The sequence below is a fragment of the Macaca nemestrina genome, chromosome 6 (genome assembly GCF_043159975.1).
Source record: "Macaca nemestrina isolate mMacNem1 chromosome 6, mMacNem.hap1, whole genome shotgun sequence".
Lineage (NCBI taxonomy): Eukaryota > Metazoa > Chordata > Mammalia > Primates > Cercopithecidae > Macaca > Macaca nemestrina.
In genome coordinates, this window is record NC_092130.1 from 141,840,757 (window position 1) to 141,863,999 (window position 23,243).

Sequence of the window (23,243 nt, forward strand, 5' to 3'; positions counted from 1 at the left end):
AATATGTTAGGTATGATATGGAGATCATGCTAATAAATGTACCCTGGCCCTTAAGAGTCTTGCATTTGCCCTGGGAGCTCCAGAGAAGTCCTGTCCCCTGCCCTTCAAAACACTGTGTGAATTAGAGAGGAGTAAGATTTGTTAAATGTATATAAATACTGAACTCTGTTCTTGAAGAAGCCACTATTGGGAGAGTTTTTGATGGAGAGCATCTGGCTTAAGGCTGTTATTAGAGCAACACCTGAGAATTCCTTCTACTCTTAGGAATTACAAATGCCAAACAATAAAAGAGCTGAGCCTTGACCAGACCCCCTAGGGCCAGCTTAATCATTTATCAGAGTCCTTTCTAGGGTAATGAATAGCAGGAACAGCCCAGGTTCACACTTGATGGGGAGTCCTCCAACTTCTTGCCATAGGTGGTATATCTGATGATAGAGCATCTCCAGCAGGGAGCACCATTGAGACACCAGAAACTGCTCAGCAGTAATCAACACAGACCAGAAAGTCTCCAGGCTTCAACTAAGGGAGAATCTCTAGAAACCGTAAAAGTTGAAGACCTACTAGGCCTAGCATGGGTCATCATGGACTGTTGTTTGGAGAGAGCAGATGTAGCTTAGTTTGCCCACATGGAGTGCATTATAGGTGCCCCCTACCCCACATGCTCTCTGAGGGGGTGCACCACCAATTCAACGAAAGGGACAGGTGAAGCCAATGGCCCTGTGAAGCTCAGGACAGAAAGTTGAATCATTATACTAAATCACTATCAAAAGAAGTTAGAGAAGTGGGATGGGTATTTATGTTCACTAGGGCCCGATGGATAAAGGAAGCTCAGAGTCTTGCTACATTTTTACACTTTTCCCTTTTTATACTCAAAATTCAGGTCACTTATGCATTCTACTGATCACAGAGTAGACAGTCAACATACACCTGTTGTCTAATGTTTGACCTGTGGGTCACAGCATTCTCACCCTGGCTTTACACAACTGTCTCCCCTGCAAGGCCTTTTGATGGTTTTATGGGACCCAGCAATAGCGTCTCCTAAATTCGTCTCCCAATATTTACTTATGAAAACAGCCCCAAATGGTAGATGATATGGTCTGGCTCTGTGTTGCCACCCAAATCTCATCTCAAATTGTAATCCCCATGTGTCGAAGGAGAGACCTGGTGAGAGGTGATTGGATCATAGGGGCAGTTTCCCCCATGCTTTCCTTGTGATAGGTGAGTCAGTTCTCACAAGAGCTGATCAAAGCCTAGTTTGGTTTGTTTCCTTAATGAAACAATTTTTATACACACACACATAATTCACAGGACAGTCAAATATCTGTCCTATGACAGATATTTGGCCCCCACCCTTTGCTCTTCCACCCCTAACTCATGCCCATTACCTACCATTATGCTAAGAGCAGCAAAATGGCCCAAGAAAAGGGGAAGGTATGGCTACTTAACAATGGGCAGGTTACTAAACCCCTAAGCCCTAAAATATGCTCAGGGATAATAATATCTCTTTCATAGAATTGTTAGGTTAATTTACTGAGATCATTTATACCATAACCGAATGGAAATGCAATAAATAGTAATAATGGCTATTACTATTATTAGAACGCAGGACTATTAGTCAAAAATCTTCAAAGCGTAACTCTAACATTTGTGATATTAGATATATCAGTGTATTTTCCAACTTCTTTGGCCTAATCCTCTGTTGGGACAAAAACTGGGAATGAAGAAAGGAAGGAAGGAAAGGCAGAGACAGAGACAGAGAGAAGAAGAAAGAAAAAGGAAAGAAAGAAGAAATAAAATAAAAGAAAAAAAGAAAAAGAAAGAAAGAGAAAGGGAGGGAGGGAGGAACGAAGGAGGGAAGGAAGGAAGGAAGGAAGGAAGGAAGGAAGGAAGGAAGGAAGGAAGGAAGGAAGGAAGGAAGGAAGGAAGAAGGCGCAGTGGCTCACGCCTGTAATCCCAGCACTTTGTGAGGCTGAGGCGGGCGGATCACAAGGTCAGGAGATCGAGACCATCCTGGCTAACACAGAGAAACCCCGTCTCTACTAAAAATACAAAAAATTAGCTGGGCATGGTGGCAGGTGCCTGTAGTCCCAACTACTCAGGAGGCTTGAACCTGGGAGGCAGGGCTTGCAGTGAGCTGAGATCGTGCCACTGCACTCCAGCCTGGGCGACTGAGCGAGACTCCAAAGAGAGAAAGAGAGAAAGAGAGAAGAGGAGGGGAGGGGAGGGAAAGGGAGAGGAGGGGAGAAAGGAAGAGAGAAGCCAGACACGGTGGCTCACACCTAATCCCAGCACTTTGGGAGGCCGAGGCGGGTGGATCAACTGAGGTCAGGAGTTGAAGAACAGCCTGGCCAACATGGTGAAACCCCATCTCTACTAAAAATACAAAAAAATTAGCCAGGTGTGGTAGCGGGCACTGTAATCCCAGCTACTCGGGAAGCTAAGGCACGAGAATCACTTGAACCCAGGCAGCAGAGGTTGGCAGTGAGATGAGATTGCACCACTGCACTCCAGCCTGGGTGACAGAGCAAGACTCCATCTCAATAAAAAGAAAAAAAAAAGAAGAAGAAAGAAAAAGGAAGGAAGGAAGGAGGAAGGAAGGAAGGAAGGAAGGAAGGAAGGAAGGAAGGAAGGAAGGAAGGAAGGAAGGAAGGAAGGAAGGAAGGAAGGAAGGAAGGAAGGGAAGACAAGGAAGGGAGGGAAAGGCAGGGAAGGGAGGGAGGGAAGGAAGAAAGGAAGGAAGGGAAGGAGGGAGGGAGGGAGGGAATGTAGGGAGGGCAGGGAGGGAGGGAAGGCAGGGAAAGAAGGAAGGAAGGAAGGAAGGAAGGAAGGAAGGAAGGAAGGAAGGAAGGACGGACGGACAGTCAGGGTGGGGGGACATCTGTCATGTGGAGCATTTTTTATAAAAAAGAATAAAAGCCAGTTTGGGAGGCTGAGGCAGGCAGATCATGAGGTCAGGAGATCGAGACCATCCTGGCTAACAAGGAGAGAGAAAGAGAGAGAGAAGGAAGGAAGAAGGAAAGAAGGAAGGATGGAAGAAAGGGAAGGAAGGAAGGAAGGAAGGAAGGAAGGAAGGAAGGAAGAAAGGAAGGAAGGAAGGAAGGAAGGAGAAATAATGAAAAATAGATCCACTTTTGATGTGGGGCCTTTTCTTTATTTTATTCATTAAAGAGCAAATCATCATTTAACAAAATGACAAAAACAATAAGCAACCCCATGAGAGTGTGTATCAGTTAAATCTTGTCTTGGACACTCATTGAGGCAAAGGGATTATGACTTAGATTCTGCTTCTGTGAAACATATGCGAGGACAAAAGAGGTGAGAAATCATGAAAAGAAAACAGCAGGACCCAATAGACCCACAGAGTCCATGCATTCTCAAAGACCCAAAGAGAGGGTGTGATATCAATTAGAAAAAACAAAAGCAAGGTAATACATAACCTAGAATTCTTCTATAAGCTTTGTTCTTTGTCTCTTTGCTCTCCAGGTTAACTGGTTTGACAAAAAAACAAAAAACAAAACAAACAAACAAAGAAAAAACTCCTTAAGTGAAGTCTAGATTAATGTTTTCATTATCCTGTTTTGGCAGATTATTTTTACAGTAGTAAACATTCACCTGGGATTGGATTTAAATTGTAAAGACAAATGCTCCCTTCTTTTCTTGAGTTTCAATACAATCTACTCATTCCATTAAAATGATTAAAATGGCGGAAACTCTCCTTTTAATCAAAAGTAAGTTGATTAATAAGCTATTTCTTCCAGAGCACTGATGTTCTGAAGAGTTAAGACCGCCTTTCATTAAAAGTAGAAAGTACAGGAGTGAAAAAGTTCACTTTGTTTTTAAGACAAAAAGTGAAAGAGAAATAACCCAAATCAAGGAAGTCCCCACTTCCTCCTGCACAGCCTCCTTAAGCATGCCTGTTCTTATTCTGCTTTTTCCTGCTACTTCCCACTTGCTATTTCATATCTAGCCAAACAGGGAGACTGAATTTCCTTGAATTTTTATGCATCTGCTTGTAAGTTTGCTTTAATTTCATGATCAAAGAGCAGCACCATAGTGACCATCTCTTAGTAGCTGGCAATATTTTAGCCAAAGTTTCTCTTATAGCTTCCCATAAATGATGGGCTTCAAGGAAGGTTGTACATGCAGAATCAGTGTACAAAACAAACATTGCTTCCATCTGAGGAACTCATGAGCCAAAAAAAAAAAAAAAAGAAAAGGAAAAGTGTTTTAAAGAAAGCTGACCTAGGACCTCAGAGTGAGAAAAGGAAGTATGAAAATTAATTCTCATTGGAGCACTTTCCAATCTAGTTGAGGAGCCAAACCTAATACACCCAATACAATTAGAGAACCATAAAGGGCAAACATATTAAAAGAGCTTAATTTTGCAGTGTGGCCTGCAGGCTTCCAGAAAAAGGGGGAGATCAGTGAGAGAGCAGCAGAGAAGTCTCCCTGGAAAAGGTGAGATTTGACATTCCTCTGTTCTCTCTCAGGGGTCTTAGCCAGGCACATTCACGTTGGGCATGTAGAGTAGATGGCTACTTGTTTCTTGTCTAAAATGTTAGACATTTCAGGTTATAAAAAAGAAAATGTATCAGAGTTTATAACTATTTCTAACCTTCTATACTAACAATTTTAACCATGCTTCTTTTAAAGCCTAATAGCTGTAATCCCAGTACTTTGGGAGGCCAATGCGGGTGGATCATGAGGTCAGGAGTTCAAGACCAGCCTGGCCAAGATGGTGAAACCCCATCTCTACTGAAAATACAAAAATTAGCCAGGTGTGGTAGCACGTGCCTATAATCTCAGTTACTCGGGAAGCTGAGGCAGGAGAATTGCTTGAACCTGGGAGGAAGAGGTTGCAGTGAGCTGAGATCGTGCCACTGTACTCTAGCCTGGGGGACAGAGCAAGACTCCATCTCAAAAAAAAAAAAAAAAAAAAGACCTAATAGATAAAACACTGACAATGCTTCTCAATAATGATCATTAATATTGCTCAAATTTTATTAGTGCTCTCTCCTTTATCTACTTGCAAGTTGACTTTAAAAAATGAAGTTGGTTTTCCCTGGCCACCTCATGCTTCTAGACCTCAGTCTCCACCTAGCCACCACCTTCAGTGAGTACTGAAGGGGCAGCCTCATTCATTTCACCACTGCCTGAACAAAAACTGTTTTCTAAGATAAAAATATATGAAAAGAGAGTGTATGCCCCAGCATTTAAAGAATTATAACTACTTTTGCATTCTCTAAGCTGCTTCTCCCTTCTACTAGCAGGAATAATTGCAATGCTCATACTGCGAAAACATAGGTTTACCATTTTTAGATGGTATCACTATGTGCTCTGTCATCTTTGTTGCATTTCCTGTTTCATCTTCCTGCTCAGGAACTTATATACTGAGGTTTGGCTTCACAGGAGATATACTCACATATGTAATGTTTGACATATATTTTTAAAATAACATGATTATGCCTTAAAAACTAAATATGAAAATATACTTGTGGACTACAAGTTATAGTTGGGAGCTTCAACTCTTAACTTTTTTTTCTTAGCCAAAAAAACTTTTCTTAAATATATGTGTTTGAAAGACCACTGAATTTATTTCAATAATAACTAAAAATTACCTTAATCTGCATTTGGAAATAAGCACAAATTGAAATGCAATTCAGATGGATGAACTGAAATTCAAAGTTCTCTTAACCAGAGAATTACCCAACAAATTACAGTTAACTGAATAATTGCTAGATTCCTGTTTATTATGTAATTTGCGTCCAACTTACTGGTATAGAGAGCAAATTGTAGAATGACAAAGATTAAGTAATTCTTTTTTTTTTTTTTTTTTTTTGTGACAGAGTCTCGCTCTGTTGCCCAAGTCGGAATGCAGTGGTACAATCTCAACTCACTGCAAGCTCCGCCTCCCAGGTTCACCCCCTTCTCCTGCCTCCGCCTCCCAAGTAGCTGGAACTACAGGTGCCTGCCAACATGCCCGGCTAATTTTTTGTATTTTTTTTTTTTTAGTAGAGATGGGTTTCACCGTGTTAGCCACGATGATCTCTATCTCCTGACCTCGTGATCCACCTGTCTCGGCCTCCCAAAGTGCTGGGATTACAGGCACGAGCCACCACGCCCAGCCTGATTAAGTAATTCTTATGTAGTACATGGGGAAAACATGTTGATTAACTTAATAGTAAACAGTGTCAGAGTGTCACGATTATTTCTACCCACAAGGCTGGCCTGGTGATCTGTTCACTATCTTGGTAGTATGAGTCACCTGCTCCTTCTTTTAGGTCTAAGGCTCTCAAACATGCACATACCTTGGAATCACGTGGTGAGCTGTGAAATACACTGATGCCTGGGTTTCAACCCCAGATTTTCATATAATAACCTGGAGTGAAGCCTGGGAGCTGAGACTTAAAACATCCCAGGTGATTTTAATGTGCAGGCAGGCTGCGAACCACTGCTTTAGAGTGATTCTCTTTACCTTGTGTAAAGAGAGGGTAAAGGCTTTAGAGTGATTTCTCTTTACAAAGCTGTTATCTGCACTTTGATGGTCTCTATTCTAACAGACAGTAGTAGATAAGAGGCTTTCTAGTGAAGGTAAGGAATGTCTCTGTTTCAAAGCATTCTGGAAAATGTGTTATACTTAGAAGTATGCCTGGCTCCCATACCTTGCTCTTGCTTTCATCTTCCTCCTCTATTCATTCATTAAGCATTTATCATGTGTAAGATACTGTGCAATTTCAGATTCCTGACCATCCACCAGATTCTGACCATGCCTCACACCCCTCTTTAAAATATGTAAAGTTTTCAGGACAATATCAGTTTCTACTTCTGGAACTCAACCCTTGCCCTGGTTTTTTGCCTGTCCTGTGCATCTATATTTCTAATTATATCTTAATTTTGAAAACATTTATATTTTAAGGAATAAATAACAGGTAACATCTTTTTTGAAAAAGGATTTTGTATGGATATAGGATTAATTAGTGTTTGGTCAGCATCATGTATAGAAATTTGGTGACCTTACACTAAATAAGCACTCTAATACTTAAAACAAGATCTAGAAATTTGCAACCACCAAAAAAGGAATCATGCCTTTCCTTTGTCATGGAAAACAAAGATGACCTTCTACCGTTGAACTTAGTTTAGTAGGAGGCCATATATTCCAATTAAAGGGGCTAAATCTGTATATCAGAATGTGTTCAGAGAGGTACATGGATGACTGGAAAATCTAATTGGGATCAAACACTATGCCCTTAACATCTGATACTAACAAATATTACCCCAAAATTAATACATGAACCTAGACTGAGCTGTACTTTTTTTTTAGGGAAATGAATGGCATTCTATGATAAGCTTATGAGTATTTCCATCATTTAAATACTGATCATGTGAATTTAAATATAATTGGAGTTGTTCATTAAAATGTTCGTGATACTTTTGTTCTTTTTAATAATGATTACAGTTATGTTTTTACACAAGTGCTATATACCCAGGACAGAAAACTTGAAAAACTCCAAAAAGTACAAAAAAAGAATTATTTGTAGTAATACATCCACTCAAGTCAAACGCGATTCACATTTTGGTGTGAGTCCTTCATGGATAAGAGAGAGATGGAGAGACATACACACACACACGCACACACACACACACGTATCCAAAAACATAGAGGTTATATAAAACAGGTTAATAATGTATAGCAAAATTTAATATCTAGCTACTTCTAAAAAATTTTGTGTCAATTTTTCAGTCTTCAAAGCTACACCTAGACCTGTTCCTGTATTATTGAAAAATAATAACAAGATAAACCTGGCTAGCTATACAAATGCTCTGAGGGTTGAGATAACATGCAAATGTAGCCTCACATATCAATGTGTGAAAGCTGGACAGACCACACAGCTCAGAAAAGGAAGTACACTCTGCATAGCTAACTTGCACATTCACTATCCAAGCTGCACCATCTTCGGGGTCATTGTGTGCCAGGCACATCAACTCTTTTCAATAAAAATGGTAAGTAATAGATTTTATAACTCTCCCTGGTCTCCTGGCAAATGTGCTACTCTTCTCTGCATAGAACAGACAGCGTTGAGGGTGCTTCACAGTCAGGTCCTCCGAGCCTTTGGGATTTTGCTTGGCCACTTGTTCCTTGTGCTGATGAAGCTGCTGAGTCTTGTTCATGCCAGTTGAGAGACATGGCTTCAAGAGTTCCCTTTTTTTGATTCCAGCCTTCAGAATAGGGGAAGAGCACTGTCTTGCAGAAAGAAAACATGCATTCTTTGTCTTTGCCTCTTAGGATAGCTTGGTGCCAGCCCCAATAGTTTAGTCGAGTTTCCTGTTATGAGCAGTTTGGATCCCATGAAGGACTCCAGTGGCGAATATTGGGAAACATTGCTGATGGTGATTGCCATTTTGATAACACAGTAGATTTTACAAACAGACCTCTTCTGTTTGAAAAAGCTTTTTTTTTTTTTTTTTAATTAAGAGACACAAACAAAGCCCGGTCTTAACCTAAAGGACAGATTGTGTTCCCAAAATTAATGAGAAGTCATTATTTGGAGCACACTTAAAATGGTGAGTGGGTTCCCCGTGCTACTTTAACCCAAAACATAGCTGAACTACAACAGTAATATTCTGCTTCATAATTTTCCATTATTTCTTTGAAAAAAAGAAAAGGAGGGCTCCCAAAATATATGTGGTGTTCATATATTACCAGAATCTAGAAAAGAGTCAATTTTCTATCTTTGTCTACTATTCCCCAGCCCCTAGAAGACTGGAAATTTGTTATCCCTTCTCTTGTTACGGAGAGGATACCCTCCTTTTGTCAGTCCCCAGTGAGAAGACAGGAGTTGAGAGGATGACTCCTGTGCTTGCTCAATTGGAGATTGTGGATTGCAGACATTGGAACAGGGAGAATAAGCGGATCATTCAATGATGTGTGTTGATGTTACTGTGTATTGTCTGGAAGCACCTTGAGTTAGGATAGGGAAAGAGTAGAGGTGAGAGAGCGTAATCTGGCCACGGGGGAGAGAGGAAGAAGGAAGAGCCATAGGGTGCAAGTCACTGAGTCTGGAGAAGGGGAGAAAACGGAGGAGAAAATGTTAGCGCATGACCCTGCCTGCGGCAACACCTGTAGAATCGAGTCTCTGGCTCAGGTGGGAGTGAGACTTATAAATCCCTCTGTGTTTCCAAATTGGGTCTTTAGTTCCGGGATTCCTAGAAAGCAGCTTGACCTTGGCCGGGCACGGTGGCTCACGCCTGTAATCCCAGCACTTTGGGAGGCCGAGGCGGGCGGATCACGAAGTCAGGAGATTGAGACCATCCTAGCTAACACGGTGAAACCTCGCCTCTACTAAAAATCCAAAAAATTAGCCGGGCGTGGTGGCGGATGCCTGTAGTCCCAGCCACTCGGGAGGCTGAGGCAGGAGAACGGCGTGAACCCGAGAGGTAGAGCTTGCAGTGAGTCGAAATTGCGCCACTGCGCTCTAGCCTGGGCCACAGAGCGAGACTCCGTCTCAAAAAATAAATAGATAAATAAATAAAATAAAATAAAAAAGAAAAGAAAAGAAAAGAAAACAGCTTGACCTTAAACGAGAGCACTGTGATTTATAAAGTGCTATTTGGATTTTCTTCGGCGAAACAAGATAACAGCAGGAAAAAGGGAAGTTTAACTGGATAGCATGTATTTGGTATGATATACGAGTAATGATTTTTTTCAAGATTATTGTTTTCTTATAATAAAAGTAACATGACTGGGTGTGGTGGCTCACACCTGTAATCCCAGCGCTTGGGGAGGCCGAGGCACGCAGATCACCTGAGGTCAGGAGTTTGAGACCTGCCTGACCAAGATGATGAAACCCCGTCTCTACTAAAAATACAAAATTAGCTGGGCATGGTGGCACATGTCTGTAATCCCAGCTACTTGGGAGGCTAAGCAGGAGAATCTCTAGAACCTGGGAGATGGAGGTTGCAGTGGGCCCAGATCGTGCCATTGCACTCCAGCCTGGGCAACAAGAGCAAAATTCCATCTCAAAAAGAAAAAAAAAAAAAGTAACACATATTTCTCAAAAAAGCATCTTAGAAATATAGATAAACTTCTTAGAAATATAGATAATGGTCAGGCACGGTGGCTTATGCCTGTAATCCCAATTCTTTGGGAGGTCAAAGTGGGAGCATTAGTTGAGGAGTTCAAGACCAGCCTGGGCAACAAAGCAAGATGTCATCTCTATAAAAAATTAAGTAAATAAATAAATAAATAAATCAGCCAGGCCTAGTGGTGCATGCCTGTGGTCCCACCTACTAGGGAGGCTGAGGCAGGAGGATTATTTGAGTTCAGGAGTTCAAGGTGGCAGTGATGAATGATCATGTCACCACACTCCAACCCGGGCAACCCCGTATAGACAGAAAGAAAGAAAGAGAGAGAGAGAGAGAGAAAGGAAGGAAGGAAGGAAGGAAGGAAGGAAGGAAGGAAGGAAGGAAGGAAGGAAGGAAACAATAAGCATGTTCTATAATTTTATCACCTAAGGGACAATCACCAGGTTAGTACAGATCCTTTGAGAATGTCATCATTTTAAATACACATTTAATAAATGTAATTTTATAAGTGTTATCATCTTTTATGAACCATTTCCTCACATTTTATTTAAAATATCTTTAATAATATGGGAGTTCAATGTAATTTTTAATGATAAATCATTTTTAATAACTGTGTAGTCCACAATTTGTTTTAATCAATTCCATAGAGTTGGACATTTCAGTTGTCTCTTTTTCTTTCCTTACAGTAATATAGACAAGACTGTCACAAGCATTTTTTATATATTTTGTCTGATTATTTTGCATTGACAGAATATTAGCATAGTAACCAGGTGAAAACCTACATATATTTAAAGCTTCTAACACAAGTTACCTTGTTGTTAAGCAGCGTACTTTAAGTTTCTTACTATATAATGGCATAGTAAGTGAATTTCCCAGTGCAATTATGGCATATACATGCCTATCTTTGTATAGTCATGCCTATTTTTGTAGCGTGTAAAGGTTATTCTTCAAAATTAAGTTACTTCCCCTTAATTCCTTTCTCCCTAACATTGCTGCTGACATTCTGCAACAAGTGGCAGAAAGCCATGTAGCATATTAAAGAAAGGAAAAACTCCATTTTTTCTCCTTGAAAGAGATCAGATACGGTCAACAGGCCATATCCCTGGCTTCTTGTTGATTGGTTGTGCTTACTAGTTGTTTTCCATAAGTCACTTAAGCTTTGGGATTGTTTCCTCATCCAATGATGGTGATGATGATGGTGATGATGATGATGATGATGATGATAGCTATCCCACGGGATTGTTGTGGAGAGTAAGACTGCAAATATAAAGCACCTGTGACAGTACAGGCACATGCCAGACACTGGATAGATGTTGGATTCCTGTATTTCAGCCCCAAATAAATAGTTTCCAAAGTAGGCATAGAAACTCCTAGTGAATGCAGGAGGAGAGTGATACTGGCAGTTAGCATTGCTAAGCCCTGACATACACTATCTCATTAAATTCCTGCAAATAGTTATTCCTATTCCCCCTATTTTCTAGTTGAGTAAACTGAGTCTTGTAGAGTGTAAGTAATTTTCTCACAACCACACAGCTACTGAATATTGTTGGGCCTGGAATTTCAGCACAATTCTATCTGTTCTCAGAGCCTGAGCTCCTCTACATTTTGTTACATCTCAGAAAAAGTAGATACCTAGGAAGACAAGCTGGTAGTCAAAGAAAAGCCCAGGACTGGCCTTTAGGGGTGTGTGGGGCCCATCCTCAAGCTGGTGACCATGTCTGGTAGGCTTGAGGGTCAGCTGTCATGGCTGCTTCTGCTATGGTCACTATGAGTTTTCCTACTTTCAGAATGCTCACTTTATTGAAATATTGTAGAGGCCACTGGGATGAGAAACTGAAGGAATGCCTGGTTTTGTGGTTCTTCATCCCAGGATCCAGAAAGGGGGGTTTAATGACTACATAACTCCCTTCCCCACCCCAAGCTCATCTGCTGTGTCACCACTGTGACCAATCCCCACCTCCCCGACTTCCTGAACTGTCCAGGAAGGGATCAAGCCAAAAGGGGACAAGTGGTTATAAGGAAATTCACCTTTTATTGCCCTTTCCCTGTAACTTATTGGTAAGGAAACTTTGGAAATGTGTGGGAATGAAGCACAAAGGCACTTGGTGTTTTATGAAGATAGACACATTAGATATTAAGATTGATGGGCATTGGACACACGACACTGGGCTCATCTTCCAACCTAGCAAGGGATGCTGGGTTCCAGCTCAACCTTCCCATTTCTCCCTGTGGCATCTTGACCCTATCTCTTCAGCCCTCTTTCAAGAGGCTCAGTAAAGGTGCAGAGTTGGCTTAGCTGTTTCCCTATGTCCTTATTCATAGTGTGATTCTAGATTTTAGAAGTGGGAGAAGAGACAATAGACTTCTACTTTATCTGCCCCTGTGGAAATTGACTTAATCTATAGCCTTAGACCAGCTCCCTTTACAGGTCTAAAATGAAAATGATAGAATAACACTTGTTTGCTTGGCAAGTATTTTTAGGTACATTTTAAATTGTAGAATTTTCTGGAAGAAATGGAGAAATAGATGTTCTATTCATGTACAATTTTTTTTTTTGCATTTTATGCATAAAACTTAGGTCAGAAAAAAATAAAGTAAAAATTGCGTTTGGGGTTTTTGGTCTGTTTTGCTCCTTTCATCCAGTTTTCAAGCTACACAAGGAGCTCCCGAAAGGAGTACGGTCAAATCGCACTGTCACTCATTCATTCAACAAAGGTCGTTTGAGCTCCTATTTCAAGTCTGCACTCTGCTAGTCATGGGAATGCAGGGTGAACAACACATGGTGTCCAGGCTTCCCATGGCTTACACTTAGGGTAGTGGTTCTCAAACTTTAGCAATAATGAGAATCACCTGGAGGGTGAGGGATGGGGCCTGGAAATGTGCATTTCTTTTATTTATTTATTTATTTTTGAGACAGTTTTGCTCTCGTTGCCTAGGCTGGAGTGCAACGGTGCAATCTTGGGTCACTGCAGCCTCCGCCTCCCGGGTTCAAGCGATACTCCTGCCTCAGCCTCCCGAGTAGCTGGCATTACAGGTGCCCACCACCACACCCAGCTAACTTTTTTTTGTATTTTTAGTAGAGACGGGGTTTCACCATGTTGGCCAGGCTGGTCTTAAACTCCTGACCTCAAGTGATCCACCCACCTCGGCCTCCCATCATGCTGGAATTACAGGTGTGAGCCACCGAACTCGGCTGGAAATATGCAGTTCTAATAAGTTCTCAGATAAGACTGACGCTGCTGGTCCAGGGCCCACGCTTGGAGAACCACTTTTCCCTGGAAGTGACAGATCAAAAACATCAAAGTGAACAAATAAATAAAATATCTTTCACTGAACTCTGAGGGAGGCAAATGAGGAGTTGAGATAGAAAATGGAGGGGAAAAATCCTCCTGAGAGAGGTGTCTGGTCTCTGGTGAGGGGATGTTCAGGCTGAAGCAGTAGTTCTCTACTCTGGCTGCACATGGGCATCACTGCAGCAGCTTAGAAAACGTCCCTGTTCTCAGGTCCCGAAACCAGTGAAACTGAAATGTGAGGTGGGGCTCAGTGAGGGTTGAGCATTACTACACCAAAAAGTGAGAATGAGTTGGGCATGGGGCATATGGGGGTAGAGAGCATTTCAAGCTGAGCTAGTGGCAGGTGCAAAAGAGATGAGGCAGGAGAGAGCTTGGAGCTGTAAAAAGACAGGATGGCTGGAGAACGGGCAAGAGAAGAAGTGAGTGACAAGAGATGGTTTTATGGAACAGGTAGTGGCCACATGAATGCTGGATCTTAAGGCTGCTTTAGTCCATTTGGGCTGCCATAGCAAAACACCTTTGACTGGGTAGCTTGCAAACAACAGAAATTTATTTTTTACAGTTTTGCGGGCTACAAAGTCCAAGATCAGAATGCCTGTTTGGTCATAGTCTGGTAAGGGTCCTCTGGCAGATTGCAGACTGCCAACTTCTTGTTGTGTCCTCACATACCAGAAGGGACAAACAAGCTCTTTTGGCTTCTCTATAAGGATTATTATTATCCCATATGCATTAAGTGTGGGTGGCTGCTCTATGCAAAAGAATGTTCATCTATCACTGCTTGAAGTTGAAAATAATGGCAACAAATAAAATGTTGGATTGAATTGCGTGTGCCCAAAGGGATATGTCTTGAGAACATCCGAATGTAGAGTGAAAGAAGGCACAGAGTAAGGACTCTGTCCTTATGTCCTAAGCACCTCCCAAAAGGTCTCACCTTCTAATACCATCACCTTGGAGGATAGGATTTTGACACATGAATTTTGGAAGGACACAAACATTCAGACCTGGAATTTGATCATACTGTTCACCATGGCAGCCATTGGAGACACCTGAGCTGAGGAGTGGGTGCCGTTATCTGCTTCATATTTTGAGGGTAGGGCTACTTCTGAAGGGACATACATCCTCTCCAGATAGCCTTGATCCTGGCTTGGGCCTTAAATATTGGCTTTGTTCCTGTTCTCCCTCAAAAGTGTGACCCAAATTTGACTAATCCAAGTTAGAGAGTAAGTACAGAGTTTCTGAGGGGAACAGGTCCTAAGATGTGAAAATAAATAACCTACTCAGCCATGATGGAAGACCCAACTGAGAACTGGTGTCCCAGGGAAATCTGAGAACATGGAAACTGAGTTAGAAGGTTCTCTGTGAGGACTGGAGTTCCAATCCACTTCCTTCAATTAGAGAGGTGATTTTTTTTTCTCTTAGGTAAGCCATGGAGGCCAACCATAGTCCTGAGTGATAGACTAATATCACTCCACACACTCCCCTGTCACCATCCCTGGCCTATTCATATCCTCCCCTTGTGCAAAAGAGGACACCTACCTTCTGCAACAAGATCTATCCCATTGTGTTAAAAAAAAAATCCTGTACTATGACAAGTTAGTTTTCAGCCAAGGATAAGAGGCTCAAATTCTAGCTGGTATCTTGTGCTCATATAACACATCAGTGCATCTAGGAGGAGATGTGAGCCACTTCTTAGAGCATGTGTTAGGATACACTAAACTTGCGGCACCCTTGCTCTTGAAGTGAGTAGGCATGGGGCTCCAGTTCTTGATTTGGCAACTTCAGTATCACTTCCCCAATTCTAGGACTCCATTCCATCCACCCTTTCTTTTCTCTCATGTCCTTCTCTTTTTAAAATATTATGAAACATATAATACAACAAATGTTCACATACTCACCACCTACAATTAATGTATATTACCATTCTGGCATCTATTTTAAAACTAAAGAAGAGAAAATTAAAGTCCCTTTCTGCCCTTTTCCAGTTCTATGTCCCTCCTTCCCATAGCAGAGAAACAACTATTTTTATTTTATTTTATTTCATTTATTATTATTATTATACTTTAAGTTCTAGGGTACATGTGCATAACGTGCAGGTTTGTTACATATGTATACTTGTGCCATGTTGCTGTGCTGCACCCATCAACTCGTCAGCACCCATCAACTCGTCATTTACATCAGGTATAACTCCCAATGCCATCCCTCCCCCCGCCCCTCCCCATGATAGGCCCCGGTGTGTGATGTTCCCCTTCCCGAGTCCAAGTGATCTCATTGTTCAGTTCCCACCTATGAGTGAGAACATGCGGTGTTTGGTTTTCTGTTCTTGTGATAGTTTGCTAAGAATGATGGTTTCCAGCTGCATCCACGTCCCTACAAAGGACACAAACTCATCCTTTTTTATGGCTGCATAGTATTCCATGGTGTATATGTGCCACATTTTCTTAATCCAGCCTGTCACTGATGGACATTTGGGTTGATTCCAAGTCTTTGCTATTGTGAATAGTGCCGCAATAAACATACGTGTGCATGTGTCTTTATAGCAGCATGATTTATAATCCTTTGGGTATATACCCAGTAATGGGATGGCTGGGTCATATGGTACATCTAGTTCTAGATCCTTGAGGAATCGCCATACTGTTTTCCATAATGGTTGAACTAGTTTACAATCCCACCAACAGTGTAAAAGTGTTCCTATTTCTCCACATCCTCTCCAGCACCTGTTGTTTCCTGACTTTTTAATGATTGTCATTCTAACTGGTGTGAGATGGTATCTCATTGTGGTTTTGATTTGCATTTCTCTGATGGCCAGTGATGATGAGCATTTTTTCATGTGTCTGTTGGCTGTATGAATGTCTTCTTTTGAGAAATATCTGTTCATATCCTTTGCCCACTTTTTGATGGGGTTGTTTGTTTTTTTCTTGCAAATTTGTTTGAGTTCTTTGTAGGTTCTGGATATTAGCCCTTTGTCAGATGAGTAGATTGCAAAAATTTCCTCCCATTCTGTAGGTTGCCTGTTCACTCTGATGGTAGTTTCTTTTGCTGTGCAGAAGCTCTTTAGTTTAATGAGATCCCATTTGTCAATTTTGGCTTTTGCTGCTGTTGCTTTCGGTGTTTTAGACATGAAGTCTTTACCCATGCCTATGTCCTGAATGGTACTACCTAGGTTTTCTACTAGGGTTTTTATGGTTTTAGGTCTAACATTTAAGTCTCTAATCCATCTTGAATTAATTTTCGTATAAGGAGTAAGGAAAGGATCCAGTTTCAGCTTTCTACTTATGGCTAGCCAATTTTCCCAGCACCATTTATTAAATAGGGAATCCTTTCCCCATTTCTTGTTTCTCTCAGGTTTGTCAAAGATCAGATGGCTGTAGATGTGTGATATTATTTCTGAGGACTCTGTTCTGTTCCATTGGTCTATATCTCTGTTTTGGTACCAGTACCATGCTGTTTTGGTTACTGTAGTCTTGTAGTATAGTTTGAAGTCAGGTAGTGTGATGCCTCCAGCTTTGTTCTTTTGACTTAGGATTGTCTTGGAGATGTGGGCCCTTTTTTGGTTCCATATGAACTTTAAAGCAGTTTTTTCCAATTCTGTGAAGAAACTCATTGGTAGCTTGATGGGGATGGCATTGAATCTATAAATAACCTTGGGCAGTATGGCCATTTTCACAATATTGATTCTTCCTATCCATGAGCATGGTATGTTCTTCCATTTGTTTGTGTCCTCTTTTATTTCACTGAGCAGTGGTTTGTAGTTCTCCTTGAAGAGGTCCTTTACATCCCTTGTAAGTTGGATTCCTAGGTATTTTATTCTCTTTGAAGCAATTGTGAATGGAAGTTCGTTCATGATTTGGCTCTCTGTTTGTCTGTTACTGGTGTATAAGAATGCTTGTGATTTTTGCACATTAATTTTGTATCCTGAGATTTTGCTGAAGTTGCTTATCAGCTTAAGGAGATTTTGGGCTGAGATGATGGGGTTTTCTAAATATACAATCATGTCATCTGCAAAGAGGGACAATTTGACTTCTTCTTTTCCTAACTGAATACGCTTGATTTCTTTCTCTTGCCTGATTGCCCTAGCCAGAACTTCCAACACTATGTTGAATAGGAGTGGTGAGAGAGGGCATCCCTGTCTTGTGCCAGTTTTCAAAGGGAATTTTTCCAGTTTTTGCTCATTCAGTATGATATTGGATGTGGGTTTGTCATAAATAGCTCTTATTATTTTGAGGTACGTTCCATCAATACCGAATTTATTGAGAGATTTTAGCATGAAGGGCTGTTGAATTTTGTCAAAGGCCTTTTCTGCATCTATTGAGATAATCATATGGTTTTTGTCTTTGGTTCTGTTTATATGCTGGATTACGTTTATTGATTTGCGTATGTTGAACCAGCCTTGCATCCCAGGGATGAAGCCCACTTGATCATGGTGGATAAGCTTTTTGATGTGATGCTGGATTCGATTTGCCAGTATTTTATTGAGGATTTTTGCATCCATGTTCATCAGGGATATTGGTCTAAAATTGTCTTTTTTTGTTGTGTCTCTGCCAGGCTTTGGTATCAGGATGATGTTGGCCTCATAAAATGAGTTAGGGAGAATTCCCTCTTTTTCTATTGATTGGAATAGCTTCAGAAGGAATGGTATCAGCTCCTCCTTGTACCTCTGGTAGAATTCAGCTGTGAATCCATCTGGTCCTGGACTTTTTTTGTTTGGTAGGCTATTAATTATTGCCTCAATTTCAGAGCCTGCTATTGGTCTATTGACAAACCTGAGAAAAACAAGAAATGGGGAAAAGATTCCCTATTTAATAAATGGTGCTGGGAAAATTGGCTAGCCATAAGTAGAAAGCTGAAACTGGATCCTTTCCTTACTCCTTATATGAAAATTAATTCAAGATGGATTAGAGACTTAAAAAAAACCCTAGAAGAAAACCTAGGTAATACCATTCAGGACATAGGCATGGGCAAGGACTTCAAGTCTAAAACACCAAAAGCAATGGCAACAAAAACCAAAATTGACAAATGGGATCTAATTAAACTAAAGAGCTTCTGCACAGCAAAACAAAGTACCATCAGAGTGAACAGGCAACCTACAGAATGGGAGAAAATTTTTGCAATCTACTCATCTGACAAAGGCCTAATATCCAGAACCTACAAAGAACTCAAACAAATTTGCAAGAAAAAAACAAACAACCCCATCAAAAAGTGGGCAAGGGATATGAACAGACATTTCTCAAAAGAAGACATGCATACAGCCAACAGACACATGAGAAAATGCTCATCATCACTGGCCATCAGAGAGATGCAAATCAAAACTACAATGAGATACCATCTCACACCAGTTAGAATGGCAATCATTAAAAAGTCAGGGGCCGGGCGCGGTGGCTCACGCCTGTAATCCCAGCACTTTGGGAGGCCGAGGCGGGTGGATCACAAGCTCAGGAGATAGAGACCACGGTGAAACCCCGTCTCTACTAAAAATTACAAAAAATTAGCCGGGCGCGGTTGTGGGCGCCTGTAGTCCCAGCTACTCGGGAGGCTGAGGCAGGAGAATGGTGTGAACCCGGGAGGCGGAGCTTGCAGTGAGCCGAGATCGCGCCACTGCACTCCAGCCTGGGCTGGGTGACAGAGCGAGACTCCGTCTCAAAAAAAAAAAAAAAAAAAAAAAAAAGTCAGGAAACAACAGGTGCTGGAGAGAATGTGGAGAAATAGGAACACTTTTACACTGTTGGTGGGATTGTAAACTAGTTCAACCATTATGCAAAACAGTATGGCAATTCCTCAAGGATCTAGAACTAGAAGTATCATATGACTCAGCCATCCCATTACTGGGTATATACTCAAAGGATTATAAATCATGCTGCTGTAAAGACAAATGTACACATGTGTTCATTGCGGCACTACTCACAATAGCAAAGTCTTGGAATCAACCCAAATGTCCATCAGTGACAGACTGGATTAAGAAAATGTGGCACATATACACCATGGAATACTATGCAGCCATAAAAAAGGATGAGTTTGTGTCCTTTGTAGGGACATGGATGCAGCTAGAAATCATCATTCTCAGCAAACTATCGCAAGAACAGAAAACCAAATACCGCATGTTCTCACTCATAGGTGGGAACAAAACAATGAGATCACTTGGACTCGGGAAGGGGAACATCACACACCGGGGCCTATTATGGGGAGGGGAGACGGGGAAGGGATTGCACTGGGAGTTACACCTGATGTAAATGACGAGTTGATGGGTGCTGACGAGTTGATGGGTGTAGCACACCAACATGGCACAAGTATACGTATGTGACAAACCTGCGCATTATGCACATGTGAAGTATAATAATAATAATAAATAAATTAAAAAATAATAATAATAAAAAAGAAAGGAGGTGGGGCCCAGTCACTTGTGTATTAACAAACCTTCCCAGTGATTCTGATGCACACTCAAGTTTGAGATCTCCCAAACTCAGACATACTAAAGATGCTTTGGATCAGCGTTCCTCAACCTGGCTGCCCATTTTAACTGCCTGTTGAATTTTAAACTATGCAGCTGTTTGAGTGCCAACCTCAGAGATTTTGATTCGACTGGCCTGGTGGCTCAGGTATTTTTTTTTTTTTTTCCTTTACTCTCCAAATGATTGAAACATCTGGTCAAAGTCTGCTTTAGTTACTCATTTACTGTTTAGCCCATTCTGATCATCACTTATGCCAGTGTTTTGGAATTCTAAGTGAAAATTGGTAAACTTCTAGTGAACAAAGTTTAAAGTGATCTATTCTGGAGCTTGACTTCCTGGATTTCTATTTCAGTTCTTCTCATTCCAATTTACCTTCTCCGTGTCTCAATTTTTCCATAGTAAAAAGGGATAAGTCACTATACCTACTTACTAAGTTTATTTTAAGAGTTGAATGGGTTTATAAGTGAATATCTTCAGTATAATGCCTGTCACACAGCAAGATCTGCACGAAATATTTCTAAAATATTTTGTAAGTTCTACATGCAAAAAAAAAAAAAAAAAAAAATTCCTGCAAAACGAACCTAAGTCAAAACAAGTATCTTGGGAAGAGAGACTTTTAAAAATGTATTTAAAGGGTATTTCTCTTTTTTTCATGTTAGGACTTTTTGCTTCATAAGTCCCACTTTTTCCCAAAAAATGTTATATGCTGTTTAAAAACAATGGTAAAAATTAACTTTTCTCATAAATTTTTTTAGAATTTTACTATGTGCCTTTTAAAACTAGTTAATGGAATTTTAAACCTGAGTTCAGAATATTCTATACTCAGATTTGAGCTACAGAAACTGATAAGCTGACAATAAATTCAGCCCTTATGCAAGTTCTGGCAGAAGTGAAAAGAGATAGTGATGAAATTAACATCTGCTGAATCTGATCTATAACAGATATTTATGTGAAATAGTTTGGGTGAAACCTAGTGAAAACACTTTCATAGATGTTTGGGAGGCTGAACTTACATGAAAATATTTGACTTTTCAAGGTATGGACACAGTCCAAAAGAACTACCAGCACTTTTACTCATTGCAACTTTGAAATTAAAGTAGTTACATTCACTTTATCACAAGAGGACATTCATACCAGAGAAATTAATTTTATCACATGTACCCACAACTACATGATACAGCATTTCAGGCTGGGTGGACTTTTTTCGATAGCAGAACATAGCTACCCAACACAATAGGGCTGCAATAAACACTCCTCAAATTAGTCACCCAGGAGGCAGGGAAGGGGAAGACAGGGAATTTCCAAACTATGTCTCAATCATCAAGCAAACCAACAAAAAAGACTGTGAGGGTAAAATTGTCGTAGCTTCTGATTTCTAAGCAAAGTCCACCTGTAGCTACCAACCATGCCTAGTGCAGATGGTTTCCATTATCTGATGTAAAACTTAGCACCCTGAGCTAATTTGATAAGCAGGACGAGGAGAGAGGTAGGGCATTCCCACAAAACAGCCAGGATAACTATATCTTGATGGCTAATTTGGCATGAAAAACCGTATGTAATATTCTAGACTCCTTGACTCTTCAATATTCTCATTTTTCTCACCATTCTACCCTTCCACATGGTAAGTCCTTCTTTTTAATTTGTAAGCCACATACACCAAAAAAAGGAGCGGGGGGGAGCTGCGAACACATTCCTGGGAAATGATGCTAGGTCTCCCTTTTGATCCCTGTGAATACTGGTTTCTCCTTTGGGTTCATTGCAGACAGGTAGTCAATCTATAGTTGAGGAAAAATGGCTTCTTGGGAAGGTGATTTGCACAAACTAGATAGAAACACACCACATTTTTGCATTTGTAATATCTGTGTTACTTTTTCCATTGCTAAGATCTGTATTTAACTGAATGGCTATAAATACTGCCCCCATAAATACTTGTAATTAAAGAAGATTCTGTTTAACCGAGTACTTACTATGTTAACTGTTCTAATAAATTTGGACCTTTAAGTGCCCTAGATCCTCAGTGGAAACAAAGGAGACATACTGATTAAAATTCAAGGCTCCTTGAAGCTAGCTGGTTGAGTGTGGAAATCTTACCTTGACAGTAAATTCTGTTTTCTCAAGTTTTCTGAGTAGCTCTTTCCTTCTTGTTGCATCCTCCACACTGAGGCTGGATTGGTCTCCATTATCAGACCCACTGGATTTATCTTCCACAAGCTCGCTTTTTATTTTACCTGCTTTGTTCCTGAAAACATTCGAGTTGGTAATGCAGATCAGATAGTGTCCTTTTGGCTTTAAAGTATACAGTTCAGGGTATATAGAAAGAGCAAGGATAAGGTTTGGTAAAATTTGTCTTCTGGGAAGGCAGGTGATTTTGGACATGTTTGGAATGGAAGCAGTATCTAGGTGTGGAAAGTGGGGTCATATTTAAATGAATAACAGCCTGCTTGGAGGTTGTGGATGACTCTTGAGTGTGTGTGTGTGTTGAAGGAATCTAGGGGTGGTTAAAATTTGGTATAAAAAAAGGTACTGATGTCTGCAACTTTGAAACTCATCCAAAAAGAAAAAAAAAAAACAAAAAACAACAGGTGAATAGATAAATGGACAGATGTGATAAAGCAAGGATGCAAAATGCTAGCCATTAGAAAATGTAGGTAGCAGTATGTTGGTGTTAACTTCCAACTTCAATTTCAACTTTTGTATGTGCTTAAAATGTTTTTAAAAAAACGTGGAGGGGAAAGGTTAAATGTCACATAGACTGGACAAGTAGAGCTGGGAAATGTGGAACTCCATTTTCTATATTCTTAATCGATGTGTTTATACCTCCATTTATCCACCAAATGAAATATTCACAATAAACCTTTTCCCCTGAATGTAAATAGCTTCATCATTTTCTCCTCTTGTAAAAATGAGATGCATGTGATGATAAATTTTTCCTAAAATATAAGAAAATGTAGAAAAGGAAAAAATCTTACTATCTAAAGAAAACCACTATTAACACTTCAATAAATATTTTTCTAGACACATCCCTGCATGAAGTATAAGGCCTTTCCATTTCTGCCTTTTACAGCCGTGCTTTTGCTGCTGCTTCTTCACTTTCCCCTCTGCCAGACCAGGTCTGGCACTTCCTTTAATGCTTGGTTCCAACTTTCTTTTTTCATGAAAACTTCCACTTTGCACTCTCTCCTGCACTAATCCCTCGTGATTTGGCATGTCCTGTCTTCAGCATTTCTCTTGTCAATGCCTTGAAATTCTCATCAAGCACCTTTAGTTTTCAGATGCATTTTCTTCCCAATTATTTTGCATTCCACCATTTTATTTTGCATACCTCAAGTTGCCAATATGTTTTCCACCAGGCTCATAATTTTACAAAAACCTGTTCTGATTAAGGCAAAACCATGCTTTTAACTTAATAAGTAACTACACAGTT

General features: G+C 40.5%; 1 protein-coding gene across 1 annotated transcript in view; it reads left to right on the forward strand.

Moving 5' to 3' along the window:
- The first annotated feature begins 7,919 nt into the window (after positions 1-7,919).
- FYB1 (FYN binding protein 1) overlaps positions 7,920-23,243 on the forward strand; it is a 164,566-nt gene continuing 149,242 nt past the window's right edge. The window contains exon 1 of the mRNA XM_011726745.2: positions 7,920-8,001. Coding sequence (XP_011725047.1) covers positions 7,999-8,001 — 3 coding nt within the window. The 5' untranslated portion in view covers positions 7,920-7,998. The remainder of the gene's footprint in view (positions 8,002-23,243) is intronic.